General features: G+C 35.8%; 1 protein-coding gene across 13 annotated transcripts in view; it reads right to left on the minus strand.

The window, feature by feature from the left end:
* Positions 1-21406, minus strand: part of LOC115219086 — a 295969-nt gene that overhangs the window by 49322 nt on the left and 225241 nt on the right. For 11 of the 13 annotated variants that reach the window (XM_036505970.1, XM_036506003.1, XM_036505992.1 and 8 more), the window contains one exon: positions 17435-17615. In XM_036505970.1, coding sequence (XP_036361863.1) covers positions 17435-17615 — 181 coding nt within the window. The remainder of the gene's footprint in view (positions 1-17434; positions 17616-21406) is intronic. The other 2 variants (XM_036506016.1, XM_036506012.1) reach the window with 1 other exon arrangement.

Raw genomic sequence — 21406 nt, forward strand, 5'->3', positions numbered from 1 at the left:
TTTTTTCTTCTCTTATCTCAATTACTTTATTGTTAAGAGTTTTGGTTTTATCACAGAATATTGTTAAAATAAGATTATTAGTATTAAGATTATGCATGTGCATGTATGTTTGGATATATATATATATATATACACAAAAGTATTTGTGTGTGTGTGTGTGTCTCTCTCTCTATCTCTCTCTCTCCATGTAGTTATATATCATCTTCATCATTTTACATCCTTTTCCCATGCTAGCATAGGTTAAATAGGTCTGCCAGAGTCAAATGTAGTATGACCGATCAAGCCATTCATGAGGTTCAAACGTTTGAGATCAGACTACACAGACACTATCTACACTTTTTCATCCAACCAGTGCAGTCATCTCCCTTACACACTATGGCAGATCCAATTCCATCTAATTCCTTCTCTTTTTTTCTCTTGGGTCTTATGTGCTGCACTGTTTATGCATGCATGCAGACATTATACAACTAAATGCAGTATGGGATTAGCGCATTTCTTTCTATCCTTCGCACATCCACTGCATTCAGTGCCTATGATATGCTACAATGTGCTATAATGTAATATTACACTCTACAAACATCTGTCATAAAATCTGCCCTTCATTTAGAGAGAGAAGTCTTCTGTTACCAACTGAATTAATAGTCACTTTTTCCACTCCATCCTAACTCTGGACAATATACTTTCACAACACCCTCTTTCTCTGCTGATTAGGTGACCTATGTAAGATAACTATTACCAGTGAACCCTCTAGGCTGTTGAAAAATTGCAGTACATAAGAGAGTTTAGCTAAATTCTAATTTGGTTTTATATTTTTATTTTATTTTGCTTTAACATTCAATGTCATAAATTCTACGATACTGTTTTACAAATATTTTTGTTTCTTACAGGAGTGATACAATAATTTATTGTTTATACGAGAGAAAATTCTTGAAGAATGAGTAAAACTATATTGTTCACAATCTGTGCCAAAAAATGGTTTGAACTTCTTATTGAACTTTCTTATTGTTACTTTAGTATTAGTGGTGTGGTTTGTTATATAAAACAATTTGGTTAGAGAATTAGAGGCAGAAAATTAAGTTAGTAGGAATATAGTGTTTAATATTAATGAGTAGTGAAATATTTATTAATCCTATATGTCAGGATGATCCAACATAGGTAAAAGTGACTGGTCAATTTGAGTTTCAAACAACAGAGAAGTTAATCAGTAAATAGAGAATAAAATCACTTTTGGTGAATAACTAAACAAATGAAATGCATAATCAGAATTCTTATCAGATATAATGAAAGACTACACAAATTTTTGATTGGCTAAAAAAACACAATCAAAAATGTTTTGATGGGATACACTGGAGAACTATGTTGAGGTTAGAAAATTTGCTCAATAAATGTTTTGGTTGATTAGAATAAATTATCATAGTAGTGTTTCCTCTCGTCAGAGATGTATAACCAAAGCTCTGATTTAATAATTAGAAGGGATAACCAGGGTGGTTTTAATTACATAGAAAGAAAAGTTCAAAGTGCTTTGACTGGTCAAAGAGAATGCTGCAAAAGCTGTCCATTTAACAACAGTGAACAGCAGGAACAGTTTTTGATAAATTCGATGAATATCTTGAGAAGTATTTTGACTGATTATTGTGAAAAATTAAAGCAGTGCTCATATATATATGCTACAAGAAATAACTAGCACAGTGTTTTGCAGTGAATAGCATAAATACTTGAAGCTGTATTTGATTAGTTGATTGGTTTAAGTGAACAACAGAATCAACACTGATTGGTTACAATATACAACAGTAGTAATAACATTATCTAGTCATAGTTAACCAAAGCAAAAGTATGTGTTGGTTATGAGGAACTAAAATAGCTATATTAGTAGTAGTAGACTATCTTAATATTGATTATTTACAATCAACAACATATACAATGTTGATTGGATATATGTGAATTACAAAAGCAATATTCTTTGGTTTTAGTGAAAAGGCTAGATTGGTTACAGAGTGAACTACTTCTAACACAACACAGCAATAGCGGTGAGATAAAAAGACAAAAATAAAAAGAACACATGTAAATTTTATTTTAACTATCGTTAAAATTTTCATGATAAAATTATATCAAAGTACAACTTAAAGATATTAATAAAAAATGTTTAATATGTAGTAAACACAACTTATTACATATTTCTGTCAAAAGCTTAACTTATATAGTAAACCTAATAATGAATTACAGTTAAGTAGATAATTCTAAAATCAAAACATTATTCAAATTTTTATACACCCATTCTAAATGTCTTTAAGAATCATGTGTGTGTGTGTGTGTGTGTGTGTGTGTGTGTGTGTGTGTGTGTGTGTGTGTGTGTGTGTGTGTGTGTGTGTGTGTAGAAGAGAGAAGGGGTATTTCTATGAGATTTTAAGTGAAATGGCAATTAGACCCATTTACTATGCCTTTTCACATGGCTTAGCCAGAGAAGGCGTGGCAGGATTCATGTTTTTTTTTACAAGGCTTCCCACTCAGGTGGAAGAAAGGGAGGAAGTTACTTTCAGACCAGAGACCTGGTCAGAAAGCTTTGTAGTACAGTGTACTCCTCTAAAAGCACTGAACGTATACATGGTAGTTAAACCAGGTAACAGATAAGACTGCCATCCAAGAACAGGAATAGTCATAGGTATTAAAATATTCTTTATTAAGCTACGCATGCTTTATTCTTGGCTTACTGGGAATTTCAATCTGACACTTAGCGGAGTTCCTGATATAGCAGAAATTAGCAAATCCTATATTAAAATCCAATCACACCAAAAACATCTGTCAATCCACATTTTACAAATGCCTGCTTGCAGATGGAGCTGTTTTGGGGTTTATTCTGAGTTTTTTTTTTGTCAATCTTTCCACAATGAAGCTTACCACATCTGAACACTCCTGGAGATCAAAATGTGAAGGCACAAATTGTTTACAGCTGATGAGATACAATAAATTTTAGAAAATTCTGATGTAGTCAACAGGAAGTTGATTGAAACATATCTAGAAAATGACTGGTCAGTTGAAGATAAAAGATTTCCAAGCTGTGATAATAATACACCTCCAATAAGGGGACATGGTTCTCAAGCTAGAGTCATTTTAGCTAATGTAGTAATGAAACAAATCTCGAATTAAATTTTGAATTGGAAGCAGCTCCAATTATGTATTACATGGTCGCACATACATAGAGTACATGTTTTGCTTATATGCCAATTTGAAGCAGGATAGTTTCTTGGGAAAGCTTGATCTTGGAGGGGGCTTCCCCAGGATACTATCCTGCAGCAAACTGATGCATAGACTAAACACATACACTATATATGTGTGACATAATTTTTGAAATATCTAATTAATTAATACTACTCATGTGGTGAGAAGTAAACATTTAACACAAATATTAATTTAATTTTCTCTTCGCAAATATGTATTTCTTTACTACCCACAAGGGGTTAAACATAGAGGGGACAAACAAGGACAAAGGGATTAAGTTGATTACATCGACCCCAGTGCAAAACTGGTACTTTATTTATTGACCCCAAAAGGATGAAAGGCAAAGTCGACCTCGGCGGAATTTGAGCTCAGAACGTAGTGGCGGACAAAATACAGCTACGCATTTCGCCCGGCGTGCTAACGGTTCTGCCAGCTCGCCGCCTTATCTTAGCAAATATGGATGGCAACTATGGACATGTTTCAGTTTTATTGGACCTCCTCAACAAAACGTACCCTTCTCTGTAGTTCCTAGATTAATATTAAGAGAATCCCAATAATGTACACAAGTTGGTGTAAAACATTATCATAATGACTGAGGGAAATTACCTGGGGAAGCCTATAGAATGTCATGTAACAATCAAGTTAAGATTATCATACTTATTGTGGGAAGAAAGCAGCATCTGGAACAGATAAACTATGAATCACTTAATAAAATAAGAAACTCACAACTTAGCCACAATGGAAAAGAGAAAATAATAAAGTCAGAACTAACTTATTTTATCTTTTGAGCTAAATGGACAGCAATACATACAGACATGAACGGTATTTTATGTATGTATCTGTATGTGGGTATATGTGTGTATATATACATATATATATATGTATATCACCGTGATCACCATGACTGACCAAGCTATCAGATGTTGCTATACATCGCTGGTCACAATGCGCTTCACATTGTTTTAGCCTTCAAATGACACCACCCCGCTGGCTAAGCGAGCAGGCCAACAGAAGAAAGAGTGGGAGAAAGTTGTGGCAAAAGAGTACAACAGGGATCCCCACCACCCCCTGCTGGAGGCTCGTAGAGCTTTTAGGTGTTTTCGCTCAATAAACACTCACAACGCCAGGTCTGGGAATCGAAACCGTGATCCTACGACCACGAGTCCGATGCCCTAACCAGTGAGCCATTGCGCCTCCACATATATGTATATATATACACATATATATGTGTGTGTGCATGTACGTATGTGTGCGTGCATATACATATATACAAATATATTTGAATAAGTGTGTATATATGTATACGTAAGTAACTGTATGAGTGCATGCATGTGACTGTAAATGCATGTGCACCGGCACTCATGTATGTGCATGTATATATACATGTATGCACACGCATATCCGTGTATGGATACATTTACGAATGCTCGTAAGCATGCTTGTGTATATATGCATGAGTATGTATAGGTGTATGTATATGTATGTATACATACTCATACATATATATGTGAGTGCATGCGTATGTCATTATACTTTCTTTCCTTTTCTCTGATTCCTACCTATCACTAACCTTTCACATATGTCTATACATAGTAATTTGACATCCTTGTATTCTTCCCTCCACTTCAAATTTTCCAACCAAAACTACTACTCAATTCTGTATCACCCCACCCATACCTTTTTTCTTTGTTTTCTCCACCCATCCCTTAATGCAACTCTGTCATATCACCCTGCTCACATATCTCACATTCTTTTACTCCTTACCTTCTCATCTCTTCCTATCCTTCCCCCACACCTCTCCCATCCTACTATCATATTATCTTGACCACCAACTAGCACTTCTTTCCTCACTTATTTCACCTCCTTCACATCTTTTTTCACTCTTTTCACCTTTTTGCATTTTTCTCTCTTTCTGTTTCCTTTTTCTCTCTTTTTGCCTTTCATTTTCTCTTCCTGTTTTAAATTTGACCTATCTCTTCTTTCTCATCATACACATCTCTCCTCCCCACATATATCCACAAATACTACCAATACATTCTCAAATTTTCATTCACATCACAAAACCCTTTTGAACAAGCCATACTGACTCCACAGCTCTATACTTTGAAATGACTAAATGTGAACTGCTATTGGGACTTACTACAGGAAACATTTTTACTACTTCTATACACCATTTCCTCGAATAATGGAACTGCAACTACAATATCTTTATATATCTTATTTCTACTTTCATTCTCTTATTTCCCTCTATATTCCCCATTTCCTCCTTTTCTACCATAATTCGAACTCATATTTTCTCACACCGTTTCTAATGAAGGGATATCCATAATATCCCATTTGAATGTGGCCATACTGGAGCACCACCTTTAGTCGAGCAAATCGACCCCAGGACTTATTCTTTGTAAGCTTAGTACTTATTCTATCAGACTCTTTTACTGAACCGCTAAGTTACAGGGACATAAACACACCAACATCGGTTGTCAAGTGATGTTGGGGGGACAAACAGATACACAAACATATATATATACAATGGGTTTCTTTCAGTTTCCATCTACCAAATCCACTCACAAGGCTTTGGTCGGCCTGAGGCTATAGTAGAAGACACTTATCTATGGTGCCACACAGTGGGACTGAACCCTGAGCCATGTGGTTGGTAAGCAAGCTACTTACCACGCAGCCACTCCTGTGCATATATATATATATATATATATATATACATATATGTGTGTATGAGTGTGTATATATATATCATCATCATCATCATTTAGCGTCCGTTTTCCATGCTAGCATGGGTTGGACGGTTCAACTGGGGTCTGTGAAGCCAGAAGGCTGCATCAGGCCCAGTCTGATCTGGCAGTGTTTCTACGGCTGGATGCCTTTCCTAACGCCAACCACTCTGCAAGTGTAGTGGGTGCTTTTTACGTGCCACCCGCACAGGAGCCAGACGGAGCTGGCAAACGGCCAAGAACGGATGGTGCTTTTATGTGCCACCGGCACGGGGGCCAGGCTAGGCTGGCAACGGACACGAACGGATGGTGCTTTTACGTCCCACCGGCACGGAGGCCAGACGGGGCGGCGCTGGCAATGGCCACGAACGGATGGTGCTTTTTACGTGCACCGGCACAGGGGCCAGGCGAGGCTGGCAACGGCCATGAACGGATGGTGCTTTTTACGTGTCACCGGCACGGAGGCCAGTCGGGGCGGCGCTGGCAACGGCCACGATCGGATGGTTCGCTTACTTGTCACCGGCACTGGTATCACAGCCGCAAGATATATATATGTAATAAATGTGTGCATATATATACATGTAGGTATGTGTATGTGTCTGCGAGTGTGTCATTACTAAATCTATTATATTGTTAAATTAAGGTACACATAACAGTGCCATAAAGTACAGAAAGTACAAAGCAATAGAGTATGTAATGTACAGCAGATTTCAATGTGATATCAATGCAGGAAATCAGGTCAAATTAATTTGGGACATGATGAAATGCATCACAAATTAGTTTCTCATAACTACAACTTATTTTTAATTATATTTAGTAATTAAAATTTCACTTAACCATTACATTAGACTAATGGCAGGCAGATTCAGGGTATGATTTTCTTTTAAGAGACAAGATTAATAATTAGGCATGGATGGATGGTTAAGAAGTATGCTTCACAACCATGTAGTTTATAGTGCAGTCCCACTGTGTGGCAAGTTAGCAAGTGGCTTCTACTCTAGCCTTAGGCTGACTTGTGAGTGGACTTAGTAGATGGAAACTAAAAGAAACCTGTAGTGTGTATGTGTAAGAGAATACATAAATGACAATGGAACAAGGAACTATGTATGCATGTTTTATTTTCTCCTTGCATTGACATTTTATGATAGCTGTAAACAAGTGTCACCAACATGCAAGCGGTGTTCTTTGCTTCCAATCTTCCATGAAAAGATACACTGCCGTAAGGAAATATTACCCCACTTTTCAAAAGAGGTGAAGTTTGGCACCAGGATGGACAAGCAGCTAGAGAAAACACGTTTCAACAAATTTCATCAGACCCATGTAAGCATGGAAAATCATCATCATCATCATCGTTTAATGTCCGCTTTCCATGCTAGCATGGGTTGAACGATTTTGACTGAGGGCTGGTGAACCAGATGGCTGCACCAGGCTCCAATCTTGATTTGGCAGAGCTTCTACAGCTGGATGCCCTTAATGTTAAAAAGATGATGCTGATAATGATGATATATACAGAAGTGTGTATATGTATAAAATAAATAATTTTATTGTAGGTTGATAGCACCCCCACTAATTTTATCTGCAAGCCACCACTGGTACTGAGTCCAATTTCTTCCATTTATATAAACAAGACTAAATAATATTAAATTCTAATAATAAGGAGATAAATAATAAACATAATCCTAATAATAGGCATAGGAGTGGCTGTGTGGTAAGTAGCTTGCTTACAAGCCACATGGTTCCGGGTTCAGTCCCACTGCGAGGCACTTTGGGCAAATGTCTTCTATTATAGTCTCGGGCCGACCAAAGCCTTGTGAGTGGATTTGGTAGACAGAAACTGAAAGAAGCCCATCGTATATATGTATATACATGTATATATATGTATGTGTGTGTATATGTTTATGTGCTTGTCCCCCAAACATCGCTTGACAACCGATGGTGGTGTGTTTACGTCCCCATAACTTAGCGGTTCGGCAAAAGAGACCAATAGAATAAGTACTAGGCTTACAAAGAATAAGTCTTGGGGTCGATTTGCTCGGCTAAAGGTGGTGCCCCAGCATGGCCGCAGTCAAATGACTGAAACAAGTAAACGAGTAATAAATAAATAAAATCTTCAGTGTTTACTTTTTTTTCTTTGTCCCTAGTTCAAATCCTGTCAAACTTATATTTAACATGAATTTCTTTTGACTCTTTAAACGCACCAACATTAACTGAAATGATTATATAGCTCCTTTCCATAATTTCACTTGAGCTCAAGAAAAGAATTATTATTATTATTATTTTAACTCAGGTTTTGTTGGAACTCATGGAATGTTGCCTGCATAGTGGACTTACTACCTACAGTAGCATGCTAGCTGTTCTTTTCAGTTACCTAATACTTTCTTGATGATTATGGCTAAGCTAAGGAAACAAACCTTTTGTCCACAGCTCTACTGAGTACTGTGTTCCCATCACCTTTATATTCATCATGAATACCTTCTGATACCACCCCCAAGGACCCAAGAATAATTGGCACTATCTTCACCTTTTTCCTTTTCCACAGTCAAGCTATCTCGTACTTAAGGGGATTGTTTATGTCTCTTTTCTGCTTTCCTTCTTGGCTATTCATGGGTCAAAGGTGCACGCAACATCAATTATAGAGAATATGTCATTATTATTATCATTACTATGGCAGCAAGATGGAAGAATTGTTAGAATGTTGGGCAAAATTCTTGGCAGCATTTCACCCATCTTTATGTTCTGAATTTAAATTCTGCCAAGGTTGACTTCGCCTTTCATCATTTACGATCAATGAAATAAGTATCAGTTAAGCACTGGGGTCAATGAAATTGACTCACTGCCTCCCTCGAAACTGCTAGCCTAGCTCCAAAATCTGAACTCATCATTATCATTATAGATGTTGTTGTTGCTGCTGTTGTTGTTGTTGTTAATATAAGTCATACTGAGGATAAGTGAAAACTTGAATTTACTTTCATGACAATGTCTGAGAAAGGGTAGAGTGATCAACAAAATAGTTTAGTGTATTTATTTGTTGCTGTTGTTTAGACTTAAGTCAGCTCTTATTTAGCAGAACTATGATCAAAAGTGCTCAAACTGTGATATTCAGACCTTTTATTTATTTTTCATTTTGGGAAAAACTTCTAAAGCGTTTTTGTTTTTTTAAGGCAGCAGGGTGTAATTTGATAGACATATATATGTATGTATATTATATATATGTATATATATTATATATATACATACATATATATACATATATACATATACATGCATATATAAGAATTTTTTGCCTAATAAGATAAAAAAAACTAAGGCTGTATAGATATTAAACCAATTATAGATAGAAATATAGAAATGCTCTAATATCTATAAATGCTAAAAAATCTATAAATTCTCTAATATCTATACAACCTTGGTTTTTTTTATCTTATTACGCAAAAAATTCTTATATACACATGCTGACATAGAACCAACGTTGAACCCTTTATTCACAATATTACCAAATCTGGAACTTAACTATGGTCTGTCTATAGCACTTATTCAGCATTACCTGACACCTTTGGGTCCAGTTCATTAATAGAATCAGTAGATAGCCTAGGACAACAATGAAGGTAAATGAGTGTCTCCTTGTAACATGCCTGACAGGCTGTCACACTATTTGCTGTTGCCACCTGTGGTCACCATCTTGTTTCTCGTGCCTCAATACAGGGTTTCTTTGACCCAGAGTAGGTTGAGAGGTACAACTGTAGACCACAAGTATTTTCATCATCATGCCCCTGTGCACTGAATAAGAAAGAAGTGTTTTTGAAAAGGATAAAACAGCACCACTGTCAGGTTACTATTTTTCATCTCAATGAGCTTAACTCTTTAGCATTCTGATTACTGTGTTAAACGTAATATTTATTTATTCAGATTATCTTATAGATGTGAGATTTTGATGTGATGGTATATTTTTAGAATGACATTGTAGACTAGGTGTGAGAAACTGGATTGAGCCAGTATGAACATAAAATAGGTAAAATATATGAGTCAGAAAAGGCCAGTTTAAACGCTAATGGGCTATGGTCAATATCTAAGATACAACACTTCTTATTGCACAAAAGCTGTTTTGATTTTTCTCCAAGTTGGGGTTGATAGCATCCCACTGATTCAGTATTATACAGCTGTACATCTTTATTTACTATGATGCATCTCTTACTTATGCCACAGTTTTGACACATTGCCAGATTTAAGCATTGGGAAGATGCTAGAAAGGGATTACAAGTCAAGTTTGTTGTTTTACATCTGTACACTGTCTAACATTATGTCATCAAATTCACAACACAGGCCTCTCTCTCTCTCTCATTTTATATATGTACACACACGTACACACATTTGGCTCCAGAACAGTTTCCAAATGTTATTCACAAAGCATTAATCAACCAATGGTAATGGTAGAAAACTTGCTCAAGGTGTTTCAAAGGGATTGAGTTCAGAAGTATGTGTAAAATGAGCTGCACAAGCCATGCCAGCAACTTCATATATAAAAATTAGAACACCCCAGCTTGTAAATATTCTATAACAATGCTTTTTCAATATATGTAGATTATGAACCAATGGTTGTTCAGCAAAGTATTATGTATATAGTACTACATATATACAAGAAAAAAAAAAAAAAAATATATATATATATATATATATATATATATAGAGAGAGAGAGAGAGAGTGCGTGTGTGCGTGTGTGTGTGTGTGCGCACGCACACACGTGCATGTGTGCGTGTGTGTGTGCATGTGTGTGTGCATGTGTGTGTGCATGCGCACACATACAGAGAGAGAGAAAGAGGGAAGCATGGGCCTCCATCCTTTCAGATTCTGTCAAAGTGTCCAAATCATACCAGCATATTAAATGGGAACAAATTGATGATGATGATACATTAAGATGGAAGATAACTGAATACCAAGTATGATCATCACTTGTTAATGAGCTTCAAAGTGAAGATAACATTTTAGCCCAGCCAATAATTCTGCAGCTTTTGCCATAGCTATAGCATAAACGTCTTGTCTCACTTAAATGCAATGCAGAATCATGACATTTGGCATTATACAAGTAATGTTCAGTATATTATATATATATCTATATATATATATAGTTTGATTTTACAAGAGTCCAGTACATAATTTATTTTGTATAGCAATGAATTCCAATACAATCTAGTACATATACTATATTTACAAGAAAGGTCAAAATTGAGAGTGTGAAACTAAAATATAATAATTTAAAACATATCACTTATTTTAGATACTAAAAGTAGGGAATACGTTATAATTGGAATTGTATTGTACTTGAATAAATATGTCATGTCTAGACTTAATACATGAGTTATCTAAATGTATGATAGATTTGTTCTAAGAATATCTAGGAATACTACCACTCAGCGAGTGGGTGGACAGATTGATGGATGGATGGATAGTGTGTATGCTTGAGAGTAGGAGTTGTTCTTGCTATTGTTTAGCTCCATGTTGTCTCTGATTGAGGCAAACTAAGATTAAAGACATTGGACAAGGTGATCCTATACACCATACCTTTGGAAAAGATGAGACTGTCAAAACTATGTACAGTTGTGAAAGTATTAAGGTTGTTGTTTAACTTCAGGTCAGTATTGATCAAGGCTATCTTGTCTTTTTGTATATCTACAATTACACTGTTGTATGTATTCTTCTGGGTTTTTAAACTTGTCAAGAGCAATTTGGTTGCACTTTCTAGCCTGTCAAATAACTGCCTGGAAGCTCCCTAATTCATCATCATTGTTTGACTGTGGTTGAGACAATGGAATTTACTATTTTACGCCAGACCTCATGGTCCATCATAGCATTACAGAAGTCCTGTTGCTGGATGCCTGTATCCCTGGCGATTACATCAGGGTAGGAGAGTGTGCACCCTTTGGTATCGCGAGCAGATGGCTTCCAGAGGAGAAGAGTAGAAATACCTCGTTTTCAGCTCCCTCATTAGCTTTTCCTTAAAAGTGCAAGTATGCAAGGATGTACAAATGCTGCTGTATTCCTATTTAGACATTTCTTACTATGTATGTTTATGAAATGTATGCATGGATATGATTACATAGAATGATTATTATCCATTTATTATATAATTGTGTAGGAGGATATAATTGTGTATATATGTGAGTTTGTGTTTATGAGTACAAAAGTATACAAAGGTATATGCGAGACTGTGTATGAGCATGTACATATACTCGTACATATTTGTGAGAGAGCATACATTCATGTGTTGTATGTTAGTATGTGTGTCAGAAGAGGCAGCTATTGTGTGGGTGTGAATACAAGCAATCTCCTTGTCAGACACTTTAACATTACAAGCAACAAAACCACAACTTGAAGAAAATGTCAACATAGTTCTAGAGTCTAAACAGTCCAAATAAATGCTATTTCTAGCATGGTTCTTAATTTGATCCAAAAATCAATAACTAAATATTTCTCAACATCAGTATGATATTTAGTTGTTTAGTTGATTTAACGATCTTGGCTAAAACACTAGATTTGCCCACACAAGAAAAAAATATTGATTGCAAGCACAGACACAAGGATTGAAATTTTGGGAGGAAGGCACAATCGATTAAGATCAGTCCCCTTTCCACAGAAGAGTTTTGTTTTATCAACCCAAGATGATGAAAGACAAAGTTAACCTTTACATGGTTCAGGCTCACAATATAAAGGGGTATAACTTTTATACAAGACATTCTGTTTGATGTTCAACCAATATTTGTCAATCTCAGAAATAATATTGATTTCTTACATTCTTACTTTAGCACAAGCCCATAAGTGTGACATGTGGGGGTAGCTATAGTTGACTGAATCAATCCTGCTATTTGACTGATATTTATTTTATCAAACTCTGATGGGTGAAATGTGAAGTCAGCAAGGGTCAGATTCAAACTGCTAACATAGTAAATATTGCCAAACATTTGGTCTTGTATGCTACCATTTCTGTAAAACCACTCGTCAAGCCATACATTTCACTGATGTTAGATTCCAGTTGCAGAGACTAAGAACTGCAAAAAGACCAATTTGACACATCATGTGGCATAGAGAAATAAGTTAAAAGTTTGATAACAGACAAATTATATGAACATGGAAGTACACCTATTTCCATTGCAAGATTGTCGTTACTGTTGCTGTTTATCCCTAAATAAACCTAATGGAATAACTTAAAATTAATAAAATATTACAATTCTCCTGACAAATCAGAATACTTTGTTCTAATCATGGCCTCAACCAAGCCCTCATGTTAATGTTAAAGCCACACAATGCAATCTACTCCTCTCTGAAATCATCATTCTTGGAGACTTCAGTTCATGAAATTCTCCCAAGCTTTCTTTCCACAATGTCAATTCTCTTTCAAAGTACAGGAAGTGGAACTACAACTCTGGTTATTACATTACAAAAATGAGAAAGAAATATGAATACCTGGCTAGGACACTAGTCTATCACGGTATCTTTCTCAAAAGGTCTACTACCTATTCTACAATGTAGAATGATATGACTTGCACTCAGATACATGAAAACATATGCAACAATATGTGAATTCACAATGCATGAGACAGCAGTTCAAATAAAATATTCACTAGTTCATTTTGTCTCTATACTGTAAATAACAGACAAATTAGAATTGCCACTTCATCAAACATATTGATTCAGATCACCTGTAAATCAATCACAGGCATAACTGTTGCTAAAAACCTCATTTTCCAACCATGTGGTTTCAGGTTCAGTCTACTGCATGACACTTTAGGCAAGTGTCCTTTACAATAGTTGTGGATTGATCAATACCTTGTGACTGAATTTGAAAGATGGAAACTGTGTGGAAGCCTGTCTTGTGTGTGTGTATGTGCGTGTTTGTGTGTACAAATAGATATACGACTGCTACTGTTAAGTTCAGAGCACTATGAAGATTTTCAGAGTATGGTCTGCTTCCAGTATAGAATCTACTATTTCTAACATATCATCATCATCATTTAGCAACCGTTTTCCATGCTAGCATGGGTAAGACAGTTAGACAGAGAGCTGCACCATGATCCAGTCTGTTTTGGCCTAGTTTCTATGGCCGGATGCCCTTCCTAATGCCAACCACTCCACATAATGTTCAGGGTTGACTTCTACATGTCACTAGCATGAGTGCCTTTTACATGTCACCAGCACTGGCCATGAACAGGATTTCACTTAGTTTGGTGAGTCTACTCAAGCACAATGAATCACCAGAAGTCTCATCCACTTGTCATCATGTCCATGAGACTTAACATCTAAAGATCACATTTTGCCACTTCATCCCATGTCTTCCGGGGTCTACCAAGCTACAGTAATTAAAATATATAACCAGGGATACTTTACAGCTCCTTTAAACAGCAATGACTTGGCATTAATTTATAAATAAAAGGCACAAAATATCTGGAGTCAATCAATAAGGACTGGGATGGAAGTCCATTATACAATTCTCTGACTGAGTTATTGGTAGTTGTCAGCAAAGCCACAGCTAGTCAAGCAGTTCCTATTCTGCACACTATCATTCACTTTGCCCTGTGTACATGGCCAAGACAGTTGACCCTCACTAACTGAGTCCAACAAACTGTAAGCAGACATGAAGATATAAAACCCATTATAGGAAGCAATCAAAGTGACATTAACTTTGTAATACTACAATACAATCCTACATTACAGTACATACAGTACACTAGTGGATGGGTTAAAGATATCACTCAGCCTTTTAAGACTCAAAGACAATATAAGGTTGAACTTCAGTCAATCATGACACATCTCAATAATGATGTTGGCTCAAAAATGAAATAATAATTATGATTTATATGCATATATGCATATATATATATATATATATATATATATATATATATATATATATACTTTATTTTAAGCAGCAGAAAATTCAACAAAATCTGTTACTCTGAGTTTCTCGTTGCCGTTCATCAGACAGTTTTTTTTTGTTTTTTTTTATCTAGTTTCAGCTCAAGAGCTGTGGCCATGCTGGGGCACCGCCATTATATATATATATACACACATATATATATATATATATATACATATATATATATACAGACACATATATATATATACAGACACATATATACACATATCCTCATCATCATTTAACATCCGCTTTCTATGCTGGTATAGGTTGGACAGCTCTTATGGCATGTTTTCTACGCCTGGATTCCCTTCCTAATACCAACCACTTTATAGAGTATACACACACACATATAATCATCATATTCATTTGGTGTCTGTTTTCCATACTGACATGGGTTAGATGGTTAAAGAGGAGTTGGCAAACTAGAGAACTGCACCAAGCTCAATTGTCTACTTTGGGAAGCTTTCTTATTTCTTTACTGCCCACAAGAGCTAAATGTAGAGGGGACAAACAAGGACAAAGAAAGGGATTAAGTCGATTACATCGACCCCAGTGCGTAACTGGTACTTAATTTATCGACCCCGAAAGGATGAAAGGCAAAGTCAACCTTGGCAGAATTTGAACTCAGAATGTAACGGCAGACAAAATACTGCTAAGCATTTCGCCCAGGAAGGTTTCTATGGTTGGATGCCCTTCCTAACAGTAACCACTTTACTATATATATAAATAGGGTGCTTTTTACATGATACCAGCACCTGTGGGGGGTCATCAAGTAAGTTATAAGATAAAGACCACTCTTTGTAAATACACACATACATCATTATTATTCTAGTTGTTTTGTGCAGTAATTGAATAATTAGATTATTCAGGATTTCAGAAAGTCCATCTGCTATTGGCCAACATGCTACTCTAATTTCATCAAGCTCCAGTTCTGCACACAAAACCCAAAGGAATTATCTTACACATCAAGTGATATAATATGTAGCTTCTTACCACACATTGGAATAACTATTCTTGTTTGCTAATAAACTAGCACCAAACATTGATATACAGATTATCAACCAGGAAATTTTCAATCAATGAGAGAACATAGATGCACAGATGTGTTTGAAAGGCATTTGGTATTTAGGATTAAAAGTTCAAATTTCCTTCTCTTGATAATACATTGGGAGATAATACCAGCTTCAAAGTAAGGAGAGAATAGTTACTTATTTCTTTACTACCCACAAGGGGCTAAACACAGAGGGGACAAACAAGGAAACTCAAACGGATTAAGTCGATTACATCGACCCCAGTGCGTAACTGGTACTTAGTTTATTGACACCGAAAGGATGAAAGGCAAAGTCGACCTCGGCAGAATTTGAACTCAGAATGTAATGGCAGACGAAATACTGCTACGCATTTCGCCCGGCATGCTAACGTTTCTGCCAGCTCACCGCCTTAAGAGAATAGTTATTACAAAGTAATTTATAAGTTTTGTTGAGATACAATGCAAATCATTCCCATGCATTTATCCATTGCCCACTAATCACCTACCTATGAGCTAACATTGAACAATCTCCATGCCTTCTTGTAGATAAGCATATCCAATAAGACCAGTAGCCAAATGCATCACAGGTGATTCCAGGTGTATTTAGGAAGCTTAATTCATTGTAGAGACTGAGTGACATAGTTGTTGTAATAGTAGTGGTTACAAAATGTAGAAAAGGTCAGGTTGTTGACCTAATTCATTACAAGGATTATAACACACAGATTACATTTGCAATCATGGCAAAAACGTTTTAACAACTATATAGGAAAAGGAAGGTGGGATGGATAGAGGGGAGAGGTTAAGCTTCAATAAAACTTGCTTCAACTTGAAGAGAGAGAGAGAGAGAGAGAGAGAGGCATCTTTTGAGAATTTTATGAAATATGACACTGTAAAGTATGGGGTGGGTGAATAATTTGACTTCCAATCTACAATATATGTACTGTAAATTGAATGGGTGGGGAGTGAGCTTATGTTTTGATTTGTCTTAAAGTTTGTCAGGGTTTCAGGGTTCTCAGACCTTTTTCAATGCCTGCATGTTTTTTTTATATTTTTTTTTATTTTGTATATTCTATTAAGTTGCACACCCTTATACATAATTTATATTTTATAAACTTAAATTTTAAATATTCACTTTCAACAATTAATTTTGTATTTGCTTGTTTATGTAGTTTACAATTCATTTGGAATTGTGAGAACAAAGATTATTATTATTATTATTATTATTATTTATTAAGGTTTTCTCTACAACCAGGATAGTTTTGTTTCAATTTTTCAACATAAGTGTCAAAAATAGAATATCTTTAAGTAAATTAAAGAGATTTTTTAAAGATTTTATTCCTAGTTTCATTATTATTATTATCATTATTATTATTATTATTATTATTATTATTCATTATTATTATTATCATTATTATTATTATCATTATTATTATTATTATTATTATCATTATTATTATTGTTATTTTTATTTCCTAAAATTTCTTCTGCTAAAAAAAAAAAAAAGAAGAAGCTGTTGGGTGAATAGAGAAACTCAGTTTCCGATAACAAAGTACCTGAATGACACTCGTCAACTGTCCCAGTTTCATTTTGAGCAATGCAATTTCATCCATAACTTGTGAGAATGTATCAGCATCAATGAGCACTACCTCTTTGCCATCAACAACAAATGATGTCACCTCAGAGTTAGCAGGCAGACACAGAAGTGATCCAGCTGTGCTTGAACTGTCACCTTCCCTGTAAACAGAAATGCAACAATTGTTAGAGTTAATAGCCAATAATACAAGACAATAAAAGACAATTTTACATCTGAACTCCAAAGTAACATATCATTTCTATATTGATTTCAACTATTATCACTTCTCTTTATGCGTTTAATTTCTATATGAATCATAAGCCAACAATGCAGTTTCCTAACCTACAAGATGAAGCAACCAAATTTCTTTCAATACACACAAAAAGGCTGACTGGCCATAGCTGATGCCTTTAACCACAAGTAGACTGATTTGATCAGAGATGAGATGGGGATTGACAACAAATACGGCAGCCAATGTTTGGAGTTAAAAAGAGAAGTTTCAACAACCAATTTTGTCTAGTTCTAAGTTGATATTATTCGAGGGGTACAGCTCATCATAGTAAGCCATATAACTGACATGCATGTTACATTCACTTTTAATGTATTCATATATGTATCCATGCTAGTGGGGCACTAAGCACACCACCTGAGCGTGATCATTGCCAGAGCAGCTAACTGGTTTCCGTGCCGGTGGTACATAAAAAGCGTGATCGTTACCAGTGTTGCCTTACTGGCACGTGAAAAAACATTCAAGTGAGGTCGTTGCCAGTGCCGCTGGACTGGCTCCTGTGCAGGTGGCACGTAAAAAACACCATTTGAGCATGGCCGTTGCCAGTATTGCCTGACAGGCGCTCGTGCCAGTGGCACATAAAAGCACCCACTACACTCTCAGAATTGTTGGCATTAGGAAGGACATCCAGCTGTAGAAACTCTACCAGATCAGATTGGAGTCTGGTGTAGCCATCTGGTTCGCCAGTCCTCGGTCAAATCGTCCAACCCATGCTAGCATGGAAAGCGGACATTAAATGATGATGATGATGATGATGATGTGGTAAATTCAAACTGGATTTCTTTTTTGGGAGAGAGAGACCATTCAGCAGTTTAACCCTTTAAATACCAACCCACCTGAGAACACCCCTGGTTCTATATACAAGCTTCTTTTAAAGCGATCCAAGTACAAAACTTCCATCAAAATTTCAAGTCGATCTATGTTCCATGTACTAGAGTAATACTGACAGTTATTTTACTAAATTTTTTCGTTATTTCCAAAATCAATTAAAACAAAGACAGTGCATTACATTGGTAATATGGTACCAGGTAACAAAGATTTTACTGCTGCAAGAATGACATGAACTTCAGTAGACTTTGTCTGTTAGACCAGACTCCTCTGTATAAGTGAAACATATGAGGCAAATCAAAAATTATCTGCACTTTCACCATAATATATCTTTACTATTGTCACACTGCCTTCTGCACATGCATGATTATAGTTGGTACTACTGTGGTCATGTGTTTGAAGTTTGAGCCTGATCATAATATTTTTTTTTCTGGCTTTACAGCGTAAGCATGGCCACTCCAATAGCAATGTGCACCAGAGAGGAACAACGAGCAGTGATCTCAGAGATGGTAATGGTGAACCAGTTTGCCACTACCATCTCTCAAGCTTGCTGAATCTTCTGGCGTCCTGCTCCCTCTTCATGCATCATGCTTGTCCAGCCACTCTTAAACTTCTCAATCCACCCATACACACTACTATGTGATAGTGCACTGTCCCAGTATTGTGCCAAAAGCCTCTGATGAATTTCAGCACTTGACACACCTTTCAATCAAAGAAATCGGATGACTGCTCTTTGTTCTTCTTTGGTGCACATTACAGTGTAAGCATGGCTGCTCCACTAGCAAAACCAGAAAGAAAAATGGTACGATCAGTCTCAAACTTCGATAAAGTGACCACAATAGTACCAACTATAAGCATGCTTGCACAGAAAGCAGTGTGACAATAATAAAGATAGGGTATGGCGAAAGTGCAGATAATTTTTGATTTCACCTCATATGATATTGACAAAAATTATTTAAATTAGGATTATTAAGCTTTTAGCATTCACATTATTTTGTCATAAGTAATTCTTATTGATTGACATGGTTTGAATTAACGATTCATTATTTTGTGGCTTTGAGATTTTGATGAGGTAACTTAATTTTTAGAACAATATTGACCAGTTTCAACCTAAAACAAGTAGAATATTTTGGCCAGATATGGCCAGTTTAAATGCTAAAGGATTAAGGGTAATACACTAAAACCACTTGTCAATTCTCTACAAGAGTGGTAAGGAATACATAATGCCTTATCCAAGACACAGAACAGTAATATTGTCAGTAACAGTGGTACATTAACTTGTTAACTGCCATGGCCTGTTACAGGAACTTATCAGTGATGCTACATATTTCATGCGATTACACTGCATACTGTTTAATTACAACGAAATATAATTATTTTGTATTTTCATAATATTTCATAATTATACTCTAATATTTAGCACTCTTACTATTTAAATACCATTGAAGCCAAGTCAATACAGAATAAAATATTTTCTCTAATTATGAAAATGTACCACTGGTGGTGCATATGGTGGTTGTGTGAAGTTTGTGATGTACCATTAACAGTGGTACATGTGGCAGTTAGCATGTTATGTTATAATACTTTCACTGATAGTCCTATGCCTTTCTAACGAGGGACTCTAGAGCTTTTCAGCAGCTGTAGCAGGATGAAAAGAGATTAAGCATCCCACTTGTCTTCAAATATGTGCACTGATTGTGGGCAAACATCACCGTTTATACAAATAGTGTTATTTATTTCTATTCCTCAGACTAAGGGAAATATTACCTTGCTTGAAAAGGTGTGATGATAATGATGATGCATAAATAAGAATTCAATGCATCTATGATAAAGTTCTAAGTGGTACTTCAACAAAAACAAAATTCATAAGTTCTCCTCTTTTTCAAATCCCAACACAAGACTACTTAAGTTCCAGTCTGTGCTTAAAACTTGCACTTTACATGGATAACACATCTAGACACAAATAGGGTATGATAGCAGCATAACAGAACTACATAATATGAGTTAATGTGAAATACACTAAAATAAACATTTAAATCATCAAATCTAACAATCACTAAGCAATGCATCATGCCAGAACACACAACACACTTCCAAACACCATGTGAGCCAACATACACACAGATATACATACATATATTTATGCATAAAAACATACATATATACATCATCATCATCATCATCATCATTTAACGTTAGCTTTCCATGCTGGCATGGGTTGGACGATTTGACTGAGCACTGGTGAACCAGATGGCTGCACCAGGCTCCAATCTGATCTGGCAAGGTTTCACATATATCATATATACATACATGTAGGCTCATACATTTATACATTTATAAATATGCATACTGATATACATACATACATGCACACACACACACACATACACATATAATGAATAATTTGGACAAATACATATAATTCGATTAATGTGTTTAAATGTTGAGCAGAGCACCAGCACAGTTTAGGCTACCTATTGTCATCTGCTATTTCTTTATTATTATATATATATATATATTATCATTTAATGTCTGTCTTCTCTGCTGGCATGGGTTGGATGGCTTGACAGAATCCGACTAGCCAAAGAGCTGCATTGAGCTTAATACATCATCTTTATCTGCTATTTCTTTATTATTATATATATATATATATATATATATATTCTTTTATTCTTGTACTCATTTCAGCTATGTGTTCGCGGTCATGCTGGAGCACAACCGTGAAGACACACACACATACACTATGTGGTAGAAAGTTTGCTTTCAGACCACATGGTTCCAGGTTCAATCACAGTGACACCTTGGGAAAATGACTTCCACTCTAGATACAAAGCC

This window comes from Octopus sinensis, linkage group LG1 (genome assembly GCF_006345805.1).
Source record: "Octopus sinensis linkage group LG1, ASM634580v1, whole genome shotgun sequence".
Classification (NCBI taxonomy): Eukaryota; Metazoa; Mollusca; class Cephalopoda; order Octopoda; family Octopodidae; genus Octopus; species Octopus sinensis.